General features: G+C 35.4%; 2 protein-coding genes and 1 non-coding gene across 3 annotated transcripts; 1 reads left to right on the top strand and 2 right to left on the bottom strand.

Moving 5' to 3' along the window:
• Positions 1-3312: 3312 nt before the first annotated feature.
• Positions 3313-3420, top strand: LOC148574291 (small nucleolar RNA R71). Its single transcript, XR_015906185.1, has one exon. It is a non-coding gene; the product is annotated as a small nucleolar RNA R71 (small nucleolar RNA).
• A 2890-nt stretch (positions 3421-6310) lies between these two features.
• On the bottom strand, positions 6311-14161 carry LOC148574289 (uncharacterized). Its single transcript, XM_088505175.1, has 11 exons — positions 14084-14161; positions 11643-13939; positions 11238-11549; positions 11048-11153; positions 10576-10967; positions 8882-9095; positions 8577-8789; positions 8289-8381; positions 7650-7751; positions 7196-7546; positions 6311-6391 (listed from the first exon to the last, which is right to left on the bottom strand). The coding sequence occupies exons 2-11, from the start codon at positions 12830-12832 to the stop codon at positions 6311-6313; spliced, it is 3054 nt and encodes a 1017-aa protein (XP_088361301.1). The 5' UTR covers positions 12833-13939; positions 14084-14161.
• On the bottom strand, positions 12839-13927 carry LOC148574290 (uncharacterized). The gene has a single exon (XM_088505879.1). The coding sequence runs from the start codon at positions 13925-13927 to the stop codon at positions 12839-12841; it is 1089 nt and encodes a 362-aa protein (XP_088362005.1).
• Positions 14162-16179: the final 2018 nt, after the last annotated feature.

Raw genomic sequence — 16179 nt, 5'->3', positions numbered from 1 at the left:
TAGAGTTCTTGAGGTATAATCTCATGAACTTCCACCTCTTCTCCAATCATGATGCTATGGATCATGATGGCCCGGTCTATAGTAACTTTAGACCGGTTGCTAGTGGGAATGATTGAGCATTGAATAAACTCCAACCATCCTCTAGCTATAGGCTTGAGGTCCAATCTTCTTAGTTGAACCGGCTTGCCTTTGGAGTCAATCTTCCATTGAGCTCCTTCTACACATATGTCCATAAGGACTTGGTCCAACCTTTGATCAAAGTTGACTCTCCTTGTGTAGGGGCGTGCGTTCTCTTCCATGTATGGCAAGTTGAACGCCAACCTCACATTTTTCGGACTAAAATCTAAGTATTTCCCCCGAACCATTGTAACATAGTTCTTTGGATCCGGGTTCTTACTTTGATCATGGTTCTTGGTGATCCATGCATTGGCATAGAACTCTTGAACCATTAGGATGCCGACTTGTTGGATGGGATTTGTTAGAACTTCCCAACCTCTTCTTTGAATTTCATGTCGGATCTCCGGATACTCATTTCTTTTGAGTTTAAAAGGGACCTCAGGGATCACCTTCTTCTTGGCCACAACATCATAGAAGTGGTCTTGATGGGCTTTGGAGATGAATCTTTCCATATCCCATGACTCGGATGTGGAAGCTTTTATCTTCCCTTTCCCTCTCCTAGAGGATTCTCCGGTCTTAGGTGCCATCAATGGTAATGGAAAAACAAAAAGCTTATGCTTTTACCACACCAAACTTAGAATATTGCTCGCCCTCGAGCAATAAACAAAAGAATAGATGAAGAAGAAGAAGAAATGGAGGAGAGGGAGAGGGTTATGTGGTTCGGCCAAGAAGGGTATAGAGGGGTTGTGTTGTGTGAATTTGGTGAAGAATGGAGGGCTTTATATAGGGAAGGGAAGGGGGGAGAGGTTTCGGCCATATGGGTGGGAAATTGGTTTTGAATTTTGAAGGTAGGTGGAGTTTATGAGGTAGGTTTATTGGGAAGAGTGGGTGGATGTGAGTGGTGAAGGTTTAATGGGGAAGAGAGATTGAGGTGATTGGTGAAGGGCTTTTTAGGGAAGAGTGTTTATGGGGTTGTGTGAAAGAGAGTGGTGAGAAGAAGTGAGTGGAGGTAGTTGGGGATCCTGTGGGGTCCACAGATCCTGAGTGGATCCTGTGGGGTCCACAGATCCTGAGGTGTCAAGGTATTTACATCCCTGCACCCATTAGGCATGTAAAAATGCCTTTGTATCCAACTCTGGCGTTCAGCGCCAGGTTGGTGGCCATTTTGGGCGTTCAACGCCCATCTGTGTGCCATTTCTGGCGTTGAACGCCAGAACCATGCCTGTTCTGGCGTTCAGCGCCCAGAAGCTGCCAATTTGGGCGTTCAGCGCCAGAACCATGCTCTGTTCTGGCGTTTGAACGCCAGGCATATGCTCCTCCAGGGTGTGATTTTTCTTCTGCTGTTTTTGATTCCGTTTTCAATTTTTATATTTATTTTGTGACTCCACATGATCATTAACCTAAGAAAACATGAAAAACAATAAAAATAAGAATTAGATAAACATTGGGTTGCCTCCCAACAAGCGCTTCTTTAATGTCAATAGCTTGACAGTGGGCTCTCATGGAGCCTCACAGATGTGCAGAGCTTTGTTGAGACTCTCCAACACCAAACTTAGAGTTTGGATATGGGAGTTCAACACCAAACTTAGAGTTTGGTTGTGGCCTCCCAACACCAAACTTAGAGTTTGACTGTGGGGGCTCTGGGTGACTCTGCTTTGAGAGAAGCTTTTCATGCTTCCTCTCCATGGTTGCAGAGGGAGATCCTTGAGTTTTAAACACAAGGGAGTCCTCATTCCATTGAAGGACTATTTCACCTCTGTCAACATCAATCACAGCTTTTGCTGTGGCCAGGAAAGGTCTTCCTAGGATGATGGATTCATCCTCTTCCTTTCCAGTATCTAGGACTATGAAATCAGTAGGTATGTAAAGGCCCTCAACCTTTACTAATACATCTTCTACTTGTCCATAAGCCTGTTTTCTTGAGCTGTCTGCCATCTCTAGTGAGATTTTAGCAGCTTGCACCCCATAGATTCCCAGTTTCTCTATTACAGAGAGGGGCATGAGGTTTATTCCTGAACCAAGGTCACACAGAGCTTTAAAGATCATGATGCCTATGGTACAAGGTAATATGAACTTTCCAGGATCCTGTCTCTTCTGAGGCAATGTCAGTTGATCCAGATCACTTAGTTCATTGATGAACAAGGGAGGTTCAACTTCCCAAGCATCAATGCCAAATAATTTGGCATTCAGCTTCATGATTGCACCAAGAAACTTGGTAGTTTTCTCTTCAGTGACATCCTCATTCTCTTCAGAAGAGGAATACTCATTAGAGCTCATGAAGGGCATAAGGAGGTTCAATGGAATCTCTATGGTCTCTAGATGAGCCTCAGAGTCCTTTGGTCCCTCAGAGGGAAGCTCCTTATTGATCACTGGACGTCCCAGAAGGTCTTCCTCCTTGGGATTCACGTCCTCTCCTCTCCTCACAGGTTCGGCCATGGCACTTATATCAATGGCCTTGCACTCTCCTTTTGGGTTCTCTTCTGTATTGCTTGGGAGAGTACTAGGAGGGATTTCAGTGATCCTTTTACTCAGCTGGCCTACTTGTGCTTCCAGATTTCTAATGGAAGACCTTGTTTCATTCATGAAACTTACAGTGGCCTTAGATAGATCAGAGACTAGATTTGCTAAATTAGAAGCATTTTGTTCAGAGTTCTCTGTCTGTTGCTGAGTTGATGATGGAAAAGGCTTGCTATTGCTAAACCTGTTTCTTCCACCATTATTAAAGCCTTGTTGGGGCTTTTAATCCTTCCATGAGAAATTTGGATGATTTCTCCATGTTGAGTTATAGGTGTTTCCATAAGGTTCACCTAAGTAATTTACCTCTGCTATTGCAGGGTTCTCAGGATCATAGGCTTCTTCTTCAGAAGATGCCTCTTGAGTACTGTTGGATGCAGCTTGCATTCCATGCAGACTCTGAGAGATCATATTGACTTGCTGAGTCAATATTTTATTCTGAGCCAATATGGCATTCAGAGTATCAACCTCAAGAACTCCCTTCTTCATAGGCGTCCCATTAGTCACAGGATTCCTTTCAGAAGTGTACATGAACTGGTTATTAGCAACCATGTCAATGAGTTCTTGAGCTTCTGCAGGCGTTTTCTTTAGGTGAATTGATCCACCTGCAGAGGTGTCCAGTGACATCTTTGATAGCTCAGATAAACCATCATAGAATATATCCAGGATGGTCCATTCTGAAAGCATGTCAGAAGGACACTTTTTGGTCAACTGTTTGTATCTTTCCCAAGCTTCATAGAGGGATTCACCTTCTTTCTGTCTGAAGGTTTGAACATCCGCTCTAAGCTTGCTCAGCTTTTGAGGAGGAAAGTACTTGGCTAAGAAAGCCGTGACCAGCTTATCCCAAGAGTTCAGGCTGTCTTTGGGTTGAGAATCCAACCATAATCTAGCTCTGTCTCTTACAGCAAAAGGGAAAAGCATGAGCCTGTAGACTTCAGGATCTACTCCATTAGTCTTAACAGTATCACATATCTGCAAGAATTCAGTTAAGAACTGAAAAGGATCTTCAGATGGAAGTCCATGAAACTTGCAGTTCTGCTGCATTAGAGAAACTAATTGAGGTTTCAGCTCAAAGTTGTTTGCTCCAATGGCAGGAATGGAGATGCTTCTTCCATGTAAATTGGAATTAGGTGTAGTAAAGTCACCAAGCATCTTCCTTACATTATCATTATTTTCGGCTGCCATCTCCTCTGCCTGTTCAAAAATTTCTGAAAGGTTATCTCTGGATTGTTGTATTTTAGCTTCTCTTAATTTTCTCTTCAGAGTCCTTTCAGGTTCTGGATCTGCTTCCACAAGAATGTTCTTATCCTTGCTCCTGCTCATATGACAAAGAAGAAGGCACAGAAAAATAATAATAATAATAATAGAGATCCTTTATACCACAGTATAGGGATCCCTTTGTGAGTGGAAGAAAAGGGGGAGACAAAGAATGTAATATAAAGGAAGAAACACAACTGTGAGAATGGAAGAGATGTGAGATGAGATGTTAGGATATGAATGAATAAATAGAATAGGATGGGGGAGGTATAATTTTCGAAAATTATTTTTGAAAAGGAGTTAGTGATTTTTGAAAATAGTTTTTGAAAATTGTTAGTATTTTTTCGAAAATTTTTTTTTGAAATAAAAATAAAAATAAAATAATTAGTTAATTAAAAAGAAATTTTTGAAAAAGGGGGAGATATTTTCGAAAATTAGAGAGAGTTAGTTAGGTGGTTTTGAAAAAGTTAAGAAACAAACAAAAAGTTAGTTAGTTAGTTGAAACAAATTTTTGAAAAGATAAGAGGTTAGGAAGTTAGAAAAGATATTTTGAAAAGATATTTTTGAAAAAGATAAGATAAGAAGATATTTTTGAAAAGATATGATTGAAATTAGTTTTGAAAAAGATTTGATTTTTAAAATCTCAATTAATGACTTGATTCATAAGAAATCACAAGATATGATTCTAGAACTTAAAGTTTGAATCTTTCTTAACAAGCAAGTAACAAACTTCAAATTTTTGAATCAAAACATTAATTGATTAGTTATTTTCGAAAATTTGGTATAAAAATAAGAAAAAGATTTTTGAAAAATATTTTTTTTGAAATTTTCGAAAATAACTAATAATTTTGAAAAAGATTTGATTTTTGAAAAAGATTTTGAAAAAGATAAGATTTTCAAATTTGAAAATTTGGTTTGACTCATGAGAAACAATTTGATTTTAAAAATTTTTGAAAAAGTCAATCCAAATTTTCGAATTTGATGAGAGAAAAAGGGAAAGATATTTTTTTTTATTTTTGAATTTTTATGATGCAAGAGAGAAAAACACTAAAACGATGCAATGCATGAAATTTTTAGATCAAAACATGTGATGCATGCAAGAATGCTATGAATGTCAAGATGAACACCAAGAACACTTTGAATGTCATGATGAACACCAAGAACATATTTTTGAAAAATTTTTAATGCAAAGAAAACATGCAAGACACCAAACTTAGAATTCTTTAATGCTTAGACACTAAGAATTCAAGAATGCATATGATAAACATGAAAAGACACAAAACAAAAAATCATCAAGATCAAACAAGAAGACTTACCAAGAACAACTTGAAGATCATGAAGAACACTATGAATGCATGATATTTTCGAAAAATGTAAGATGCATATGCAAGTGACACCAAACTTATAATGTGACTCAAGACTCAAACAAGAAACAGAAAATATTTTTGATTTTTATGATTTTCTAATTTTTTTTGGATTTTTATTTATATTTTTCGAAAATTTAAAAGAAAAAATAAGGATTCCAAAATTTTTAATATGAATTCCAGGAATCTTGCCATGTTAGTCTAAAGCTTCAGTCCAGGAATTAGACATGGCTCACTAGCCACACTACAAAAAAAAAGGGTTAAAATGGCGGTTTTTTAAGGTAATTACGGCGGTTACAACCGCCATTATTACCGAAAATGGCGTCCCCAAGAAACGCCGGAATTCTGGGCGCCATTCTGGTTATTACGGCGGTTTTCTGAAAACCGCCGTAATAACCAGTGGATAATACGGCGGTTTTTGGGCGGTTAAAATGGCGGTTTTTAACCGCCATTTTAACCAAATAAAACGGCGGTTTTGTGGTTGTTTAAAATGGCGGTTTGTAACCGCCGTTTTTACCTGAATTTAATGGCATATTCTCGTTTAAAATGGCAGTTTATAACCGCCGTTTTTACCTGGGTTTAATGGCATCTTCTCGTTTAAAATGGCGTTTCTAACCGCCGTTTTTACCTGGGTTTAATGGCATCCTTCTCATTAAAAATGACATTTATAACCGCCGTTTTTACCAGTATTTAATGGCATCATTTTTGTTTAAAATTGCATTTTTTAACTGCCATTTTTACCAGGATATAATGGCACCATTTTTGTTTAAAATGGCATTTTTAGCCGTCGTTTTTACCTAATTGCAATTTTATACTTTTTAAAATGAGATTGAAACTATGTATTTAAAGTGACATTTTTAGAACTCAAATTTTAAAATCTCAATAACTAAAAAGCATAACCTTGAATCAAACATCATAACAAGATTTTTAATTCATACACAGTCTCCGAAAATAAAAAATCATAATCCAAAAACAAAGTATCTAAGATAACATTTTTCAATAATTTGTCTTAACATATATCTATAATACTTAATACATGAAATCTTTATCATATAAGATCATGCTTCTTTGTTGCTCGCTCCAGAAGACCTACTTCCTAACTCTCTTGGTGATGGAATCTCACTCTCTTGATCTAATCCCTACAACAAAAATATAATTATGAGCACAATAAAAAAGGATATAAAACTGAATCTGAAACTATTAATATAAAATTATTCAATCAAAAATGAAAAGATCAAAGATCACATAAAATTGAATCTGAAACTATTAATATATAATCCAACAAAGCAACTTCTGCAAGAGAGGCTTCTCTAATGCACAAGTACTTGGAGGTCACATGAACCTTCATAGGAAGGACAAAGCAAAGATCAAAGAACAGCAACAATTTTCTTCTTCTTCAAATCAAACTACTCATCATCAACAATTTTTATTGGAGGGGAATCTTGGTAGTAACAATGATAATAATAATAAAGAGCTTTTGAATGTGCCTCATCAACCACTTATGGACGATGAAACCAATAATAATAATATTGTGATGATGAGGCAGTTACCACTCTTTTCAGAATCATCATCATCACCTCCTCCTCATCATCATCTTCAATAGCAAGAGGATCAAATTTCTGGTCAACAAGGTCCCTCATCATCTTCAGAATTAGACCTTGAACTAAGATTAGGGCTTGAGCCTCCACAAGGATCTAATTCATCATTAGCTAGCTACTACTTCAATCTAATTTTGGTTATTATAATATTAACTTAGCTTCTTTAAAATGTTTCTTAGCATTCTTGCTTGCACCTTTTCATAGGAATCAATTGTTGGTGGGCTTTTAATTAACAAAGTTAAAGCTAGCTTCAAAAGTCAAATTTTAAAATTGACCCAGATTCCCTTAAGAGTCCAAATATAACACATGGAATAAGGTATTAAGAATATAAATTGTATTTTGTACCTGTGAAATTTGTTGAGTAGGGAACATTCTAGCCAATTCCACTGGAATTTTTCCTCCTTCCTTAGAAGCAATATAGGATACTAGTGCTTGCAATTGCGCTTTAACAGTATCCAACTCTTCTTGCACATTTGGACCACAAGTAGTTGATGTGCCAGCATCATTTGAAGAACCTAAATTCATTTGACTAATTCTTGTAGTGTTGTTCTTGAAAGCAACTGTTGGAACAACTCCCATGCCTAAACCTCGAACACGACCAGGGTGCTCTTTCCCAAGAACTACTCCAAGAGCATCAAGAGGAGAATTAACGGTTGATTCCACCGCTTGTTGACTACTATATGCTTCAATCTTCTCCTACATATATAAAAAGAAAGGGAAAGAATCAAACATAATATTATCTTATAAAAAAGAAAGAAAAATAAATACAAACAAGTTACTTATTTCACTTTAGTCTTACCGCTATTTCTTTAGCCTTTTCATTAACATAACTTCCATCTATTTTCTTGTGAGTGATATCCCACATTTGAACCCTACTAACTTCTTTTCCCGTCTCTTCCGTCTAAATTCAAGAAAAGTAGAAAGACTCGATCAAGAAATATATCATCCAAGAAAAGATATGCATAAAATTAAGTAACTAACAGCAACAATATGTTCTATTTGAGAAGCAGAAAAGGAATTTAGAGAAGCAGAAAAGGAAGCTAGGAAAAATTATTTTATATTTTTGATTCATGTACTATATAGGGAAAAATCTTCTACAATCCCTTTCTCAAGAATGGATTCAGTTGGTTTGAAAGCCCTGTTTTTCAGTGAAGGTTTTAAGCCATTAAGTTAACCCAAGTGGCAAGCAAGATTAAATGTTTATTGTTACTTTCTTTTTCTAAATGCTGCCAGCTTCTATTCTTTTGGATGCACTATTGTCAAGGTTGAACGAAAATGTGCATAAATGAATGCAGAATGCCTACTAGATACTACCTAACTAACAAATAATTATTCAGCACCGAAAAAATAGAAGCACAAATACATCAACAAATATATATATATATATATATATATATATATATATATATATATATAATTATTTTATGTTTTTGATTACCAATTCAGCCCTTCTTCTTGCAATTGATTTAGCACCTGAAGTATGAGGAATTATTTGTTTTTGCCAAATTTCTTGATTCCTCTTACAAAGATTCTGCAAGATTAGTTTGGACAAAATTAAATAGAGTTAAACATGCATTCACAACATTCCATATAATACTTAATTTCCTATCAGCCAACTTAAACCATTGAATAAGTTCAGCTTCAAAATAATTAACTCTCAGTGAATCCAATAGTCTTAATTACTCACTAACAGTGATAGAACTCACTAACAATCTTAATTACTTACCTGAGTTTCAGGCTTCAAACGATATTCTACGAATAAAGCCCATTGATCAAGAGCAATATCTTCTGGTGTATTATTTATGATCTCGGTTTTACTCAACCTCGGATCATAAAACTCATTCCAAAGCTTTATCCTATGTTCCCTCCATTTTTTGCCAAGCGATTGGAGCAGAAATCGTTTGGCCAAGCTATCACACACTTTGAAGCAAAATCGAGCCTTTAATATGGAACAAAGAATATATATTAACTAACAAATATAACTAAATAATGACAAAGAAATAAGCTTTAGAGTTTAAGTAATCTTCTTACTTGGAAAAAAATATTCCATTGATTTTCAAAAAAGCTCTCTGGAATGTCTGACCACTTATCAAAACTGATTGGAAATGCTACACAATCAGTGGCCAATTGCCCACAAACTCCTGCAAGGAGTCCGGCTGCTTCTCCTATTGCTGCATGTTGTCTATCAAAATTGACAACTATGCGCAAACCTTCTGGCAAATTATGCACATCCTTCACTAATAAATGAAGGCGTGTACTATTTTCATATTCATCTAAAATAGATAAATAAATATAAATAAATGAGTAATTGAGCAACTAAAGAATAAAACATATGATGATAGATATATATTATAAAAGATTATTCTTGTGCAGGGTATAATGTAACAGCTACATATATAATACTATATATTATACATCAGAATTCCGAATCAAGGTGAAAATAGGCTAATATTAGTAATATCCACTGCAAGATAAATATCATTATTTAAACAAGAAAATAATGTACTATATATACTCGTAACATAATTTCAGTAAAGGATACATTAGAGTAATTACAATCATGTATTCATATTTTTCCTATGAGCTACCGTAACACAAGGATAAATTGTTCCCCCTATTAACCTACTAAGTGATTTAATTTGGGGAAAAATCTGAACAAGGACATGTAAATTGGAAGATAGTGAAATTTGGAAAGGAAGAGGAGTGAAAGAAATGGTGTGATAGGTGGCTGGAGAATATTACAGTTGAGAATATTACATACCTATGGCATCAACAGTCCAGTAATGCCTAGATTCACGCCCACGTTTACGTTTAGGTTCGGATGGATGCTCAGATATAGTTGGAGCAACTGATGATGGCTCAGAAGAATTTGAAGCTGCCGACTTGTCTTGGGAGGAACTTGCAACTGCTGTCGACTTGTCTCAGGAGAAATTTGAAGCTGCTGACTTGTCCCGGGAGGAATTTGAAGCTGCTGACTTGTCCCGGGAGGAATTTGCAGCTGCTGCTGACTTGTTCCGGGAGGAATTTGCAGCTTCTGCCGACTTGTCTCGGGAGGAATTTGTAGCTGCTGCCGACTTGTCTCGGGAGGAATTTGCAGCTGCTACGGACTTGACTTGTGATGCATTTGAAGCTGCCGACTTGTCTCGGGATGAATTTGCAGCTGCTATTGACTTGTCTTGTGAAGAATTTGCAGCTGCTGCTTTAAGTAGATTCTTGTACTTCTTTTGCTTTGGCATATCTATATAATAGATCAAATAAATAATTAATAAATATAGAATAAAATGTGCATCAAGGTTTAATAGTTCCATTAAATCAATTAATGAATCTAAACAACATATTTATGTAAAATTTACAAACAAAAGTTAAATTGAAAAAGAAGAAATGTAGACAAAAATTATTTTTCTATAATAAACCACTTATTAATAAAACTCACCTATTATTCTGACATGTGTTCGTCTTCTCCAATGTCATTATCTAGTAGTTCATCATCTACCTCTTCTCTTAACAATGATAGATTATCACCATTTTCAAATAAAGAATCTAAGTTTTGCTCTAACCATGGCTCATTCTCGCATGCTTCATCATCTTCATTTCCGCCCATATCATATGAATCTCTTGGCTTCAAATGCACGACAACACTCCAATCTTTATTCACTTCATCATTGACAAAATACACCATTCGAGCTTGTGAGGCTTCAATATATGGATCATCCTCCTCTCGGTCACCACTGTGTATTACTCGTGAAAAATTAACAGAAGTAAAACCCCAATTATCCTTTCTACAGCCCCGTTCTCTAGTGGTGTCAGCCCATTTACATTTGAATAAAGTAACCCGAAATCGGCCATTGTAGTTTAGTTCTATAATATCTTCTAGTTTGCCATAATATGACAAATCAGCATTCCTAACATCAGCATCACTAGCGCTAGCAACACAAGGAGTTGAAGATATTAAAAAAACTCCACTATTCTGGGTCTTTAACCCTTTGTCTCGATTGGTAGTTCGAAAGGAGAACCCATTAATACTAAATGTAGAAAACCTCTTGGCATATCGTGATGGACCCCTTGCTAAGTATCTCAAATCCTCATGCACAGTATTCATAATATCTGGGTTCATAAGCTATTATGATAGAGATATTAGTTATTATATCCACAAATACTAGCTCAATATTAGCAAAAAATTATCACTTCTCTATTTACCTGCGCAGGAAGCCAAGTAACAAAATCTTTATTGACTTTTTTTTCTATCTCTACATTTGAAGGCCTTCTACCCTTAGATCGTCTTCGTACAAAATCTTTGAAGTCACTGTCAGATATGAAAGTTTAACTCTAACTAAACAACTATTTTCAAGTAAATAAAAAACATGTACGGAAATCCTTAAGCACTTACTCAATGAACGGTTTGACATATGGACAATTTAAAACCACATATCGATGTGCTTGTTTTTTTTCCATAGGTGACAACTCAAATACTGTGAAAGCTCCCTTTGAGTTCCCCATTTGTGGAAAAAGAGAATCCACATGTGTACTGCAATTATCATCCGGACGATCATCAACACGTGGTGGCCTATTAAATCTTGTCTCAATCCCTTCTAAGTATCGAGAGCAAAATGTAAGAGCTTCTTCAGCCACGTATCCCTCAGCTATAGAACCTTCTGATTTAGCTTTGTTTCGTACATAGGACTTCAAATGACCTAAATACCTAGTTTGTATAATTAAGTGACAGGTTAAATACCTAAGCAAGATATAACTAAGTGATAAGTTAAATGAATAATGATTGAAAAGTGATATTTACCTCTCAATAGGATACATCCACCTATAGTGTACTGGTCCTCCGAGTTTTGCTTCATCAACTAGATGACAGGTTAAATGAACCATGATTGTAAAGAAAGAAGGAGGGAACAACATTTCTAAATGACAAAGGGTAAGGATTATTCGAGGTTGGAGCTTCTCAAGTTCTGTAAGACTTAAGCTTTTAGAGCACAACTGTTGAAAGAATGAAGACAACTCTATTAGCACTGCAGTAACTTTATCTGGTAGCACATTACGTATGGCAATGGGTAATAGTTGCTGCATAAGAACCTGGCAATCATGGCTCTTCAATCCAGAAAGCTTTCTTTGCTTCAGGTCAACACACCGTGAAATATTACTCGAGAGACCATCTGGTACTCTAATATTCTTTATAGTACGCAAGAATATATCTTTCATGGAATTTGACATTGTGAACAAAGATGGATGATATCTCCCATTTTCATCTGGCCATAAATCTTTCCTTATACCCATTTCTTTAAGATCCTTACGAGCTTTGAGATTATCCTTTGACCTTCCAGTCTCATTGAGCAAAGTGTATAACACATTGTCGCAAACATTCTTTTCAATGTGCATAACATCTAGATTATGGCGCAATAAGTTAGACTCCCAATAAGGAAGATCAAAAAATATGCTTTTCTTCCTCCACATCCCCGATTCATCATCTTCTTCAACAACTTTTCGTCGAATCCTCTTACCTTTACTTTCTTGTAGTTCCTTCCCAAATGAAACATTGATTCCTTCAAGTTGTTCTAATATTTCTGACCCTGTTAGTACTGCTGGGGGATCCCTCAACTCAACTTTTCCATTAAATTTTGCACGACTTAGCCTAAACTTATGACCCCTTTCTAAGAAACGGCGATGCCCCAAAAAACACCATTTTCCACCATGCTTTAATCTATATGAATCAGTGTTGAAGTTACATGTAGGACAAGCATATTTACTGTGTACATTCCACCCAGATAAGTTACTAAGGCCTGGAAAATCACTAATTGTCCACATTAATGCTGCTCGCAATGTAAACATTTCATTCTTGAACCTATCTAATGTTTGAACACCATCATACCACAACTCTTTTAACTCTTTAATAAGAGGTTGTAAGTATACGTCTATGTTGTTCCCCGGCATTTTCTCTCCAGGAATAATCATTGACAAGATAAGTGATGTTGGCTTCATGCACTCCTATGGAGGCCGATTGTATGGAATAAGCACCACTGGCCAAACGCTATAGTTTGTACGCATAGCTCCAAAAGGGTTGAATCCATCAGCTGCAAGACCAAGACGTACATTTCGAGGATCCTCGGCAAACCTATCATGAAGTAAATCAAATGTCTTCCAAGCTTCAGAATCCCGCGGATGCCTCATCTTCGAATCTTTCTTTTCTGCCGAAGCATGCCATTGCATTGATTGAGCAGTCTTAGAACACATGAATAATCGTTGAAGTCTCGGTTTTAGTGGAAAGTATCGCAAGATCTTTGCTGGTTTCTTCTTTTTAGAATCGCTCCATTTAGATGTCTTGCATCTTTTGCATTCTTGCAAATCTTCATCCTCCCCCCAATATAACATGCAGTCATTAGGGCAAGCAGGTATCTTGGTATAATTAAGCCCTAGTTTATTTATGGTTTTCTTGGCCTCATAGAATGTATTTGAAATCTTTGCATTTCCAAAAGCATCTTTTAATAACTTGAGGATTTCGGTCATGGCTTTGTCGCTTATTCTATATAAGCACTTTATGTGATACAGACTAATTAAGAAAGACAGTTTTGAATACTTTGTGCACCCTTCATACAATTGTTCATTGCCATCTTCTAACAACTTGTAAAATTCTACATTTTCTCCATTGTGCTCTTCATTTGCTGCATTGTCTCCATCTCCATCTTCTATGTTGTCTTCATCTCCATCTCCATCTACATTCAAGTCAGGTCCAGCAGCTCCAAACGCGTCATTGAGCATTGTTACCATTGGATGCTGAGATGTCGAATCATCTTGTACAATATGACTAGTTTGATGAACTTGTGACCCAACTCCAACTACTTCTTCACCATGCCAATACCAAACTTTGTAGTTTTCTGGAAATGGCTTGACTATTAAATGTTCAAAAACTTTCTCCCTTGTTTGCCACTTGCCAAAACCACACACCGGACAAGGGCATTTAATCTGACGACCCGCGAGAGATCGATGCTCAAAAGCAAAATCCAAAAACTTGTTTAAACCATCTTTATACTCATGCGTGGTTCGTGGTTTTCCAATCCATGACTTATCGATTGACATGACTAAGAGGGACTACAAATAGGGATTTTAAAAAATCTATTCAATAAAATTCTATATATATTCTAAAGGCGAGAAATTTATTCTTTTATATGCAAATTAGATATTAAAAACTTACTTAAATAGTATTTAAAAAAAATATAAGAAAATTATAATTACCTCTTTCAAATGATAATTTCCCTTCTTTTTTCTTTCCCAGCAAATATTAAAACTTGAAGCTTTCAAAGTAAAGTAGCTAGCAGCAAAAGTTGAAGAAGATCTAAAACCTGTTTCAAATAATCAGCATGCATGTGGTCAACTAGAATGACATATTGATATATAATCTTTATATATATATATATATATAACCAAAATTTTCAACTCAAAATAATAAAAAATGTATAAACTCAAAATAGTGTGCAGCCTACAATAGAAATGGAAAAACTACTTGCAGGTCTGACATCTATGAGGTAAATAAGAAATTTTAGAAGTGCAGATGAAAGTTGCAAAGGACTAAACAAGTTAAATGCAATTTTTTTTCTTTTTTCTTGAAGATTTATATATTCCTAATACTTTCCTATAATCATGGGTGGAATGGTAAAATTTTTGCTAGATCACAAGTTTAAATATCAAAACAGCCTCTCTACTTATAGAGGAAAGTCTATAGTCAATTTATTGTAAAAAAGTAGTACAAAATTCTGTGGTCACTGTAGTTTCGGTAATGCACAAAACACTGTGTCAATTGTTTCATAATTACATGTCATTCTAACTCATATACAGCAGATCCATACCTATGCACAACAACTTCCTAGTAATCAAATCACAAGGCTTTTCTCTTTCCAACCTGTATAAGCAAACACAATCTCTTGGTCAATAATCAAACAACTATAATTCAGTAAGTCTTCACAAATTGCTTCAATTGCTTTGCATCAATTCCTTGAGGTTTATGTATGTCAGCGCATGCCACTTTAATCTCTTAATTCTTTTCTTTTAGATACATATATCTTTTACTATATGAGGTAATTGTATTTGAATTGAAAATATATTCATTTTCTAATAATTCTTATTAATTTATAAGATTCGAATCCAAAATTGTGTGACGGTATTTGTTAATTACACAAAAATAGCGATGATGACAATGCGATAATTTAATTGGCAACCAAGTAAAATCGTAAATGCAAGCTCATTGGTGAAAAAGATGCAATGGTAGTATGATCAAATTCTAGGAAGGAATTAAAAAAAGAAAAAAGAAAGAAAAAGGCATTAACATTAAAGAAAGAGTCTAATTAGCTTTCCATTGGAATGTAAAACTACACTGCCTAAGCACATGCTTCCCACTGATTTTTTGTTTATCTTTTCTTTTCTATTTTTTCTTTCTATTTTTTTATTTTGTCCTCAGTTTGAGACCCCTTTCCTAGCATCATCTATATCTTTGTGCATGTGTCTTTGAATGCACTCTTTCCCCTATACTCTTTAAATTTACAGCATTGACTTGTAAGCTTAGAGAGAGGCACGAGTTGTGGACATACCAAATTAGAAATAAAATTCTCAAACTAAAGCACTTTAGTTTAAAGTTTACTAAGTATGTGTATCCAAAACCAAAAGTAATGCTTAACAATTAATTAATTAATAACATGAGAAGATATATGTGGCGATTGTGAGATACAATGTCCTTCTTAATACAATGGCCTTAATACAACTAAACAATAGTTAATAATAAGCAACAGTAAACATTTTCGTTTAAAATTGTTTTGACTATTTTAAGAAAATAGTTTTCCAAATGGTTAGCATTAGTAAAAGAAGGAAAAGACAAAAGCAGAGTATATGAATTCTAGATTAAATGTTTTATGTTTCACTTTTTTCTTAATAGCATATGTATATCCACTGCCCAGCCAGCTGGCCATTGCCACAGTTTCAACCAAAAAAATCAATGATATGATTATTAGGGGAAAAAGTATAAATAAAACAATAATATAGAAAATGCATAGTTAGTAGGGAATGTTGGCATTTTGGAATGGGAGTGTTTGATGCAAAGCAATTGAAGTTTTAGTTTGAACTTTGAACCCCAAGGAATATGATGCAAAGCAATTGAAGCAATAAAGACCCCATCCTCCTTTTAGTGAACTAATGATGTGAAATACATAAGGCACAACTTGGCATTAGTTACCAAATTTGCATTATTAACCACTGAGGCTGAAGTAATTCAATAGGATCATATAAATTCATGTAGTTATATCATAAGAAAAAGCATCTATTGCAAGTTCATCAAAGTCAAA

The sequence above is a fragment of the Arachis ipaensis genome, chromosome B2, assembly GCF_059453495.1.
Source record: "Arachis ipaensis isolate K30076 ecotype BB chromosome B2, ASM5945349v1, whole genome shotgun sequence".
Classification (NCBI taxonomy): Eukaryota; Viridiplantae; Streptophyta; class Magnoliopsida; order Fabales; family Fabaceae; genus Arachis; species Arachis ipaensis.
This window is presented reverse-complemented; position numbering and strand designations above follow the sequence as displayed.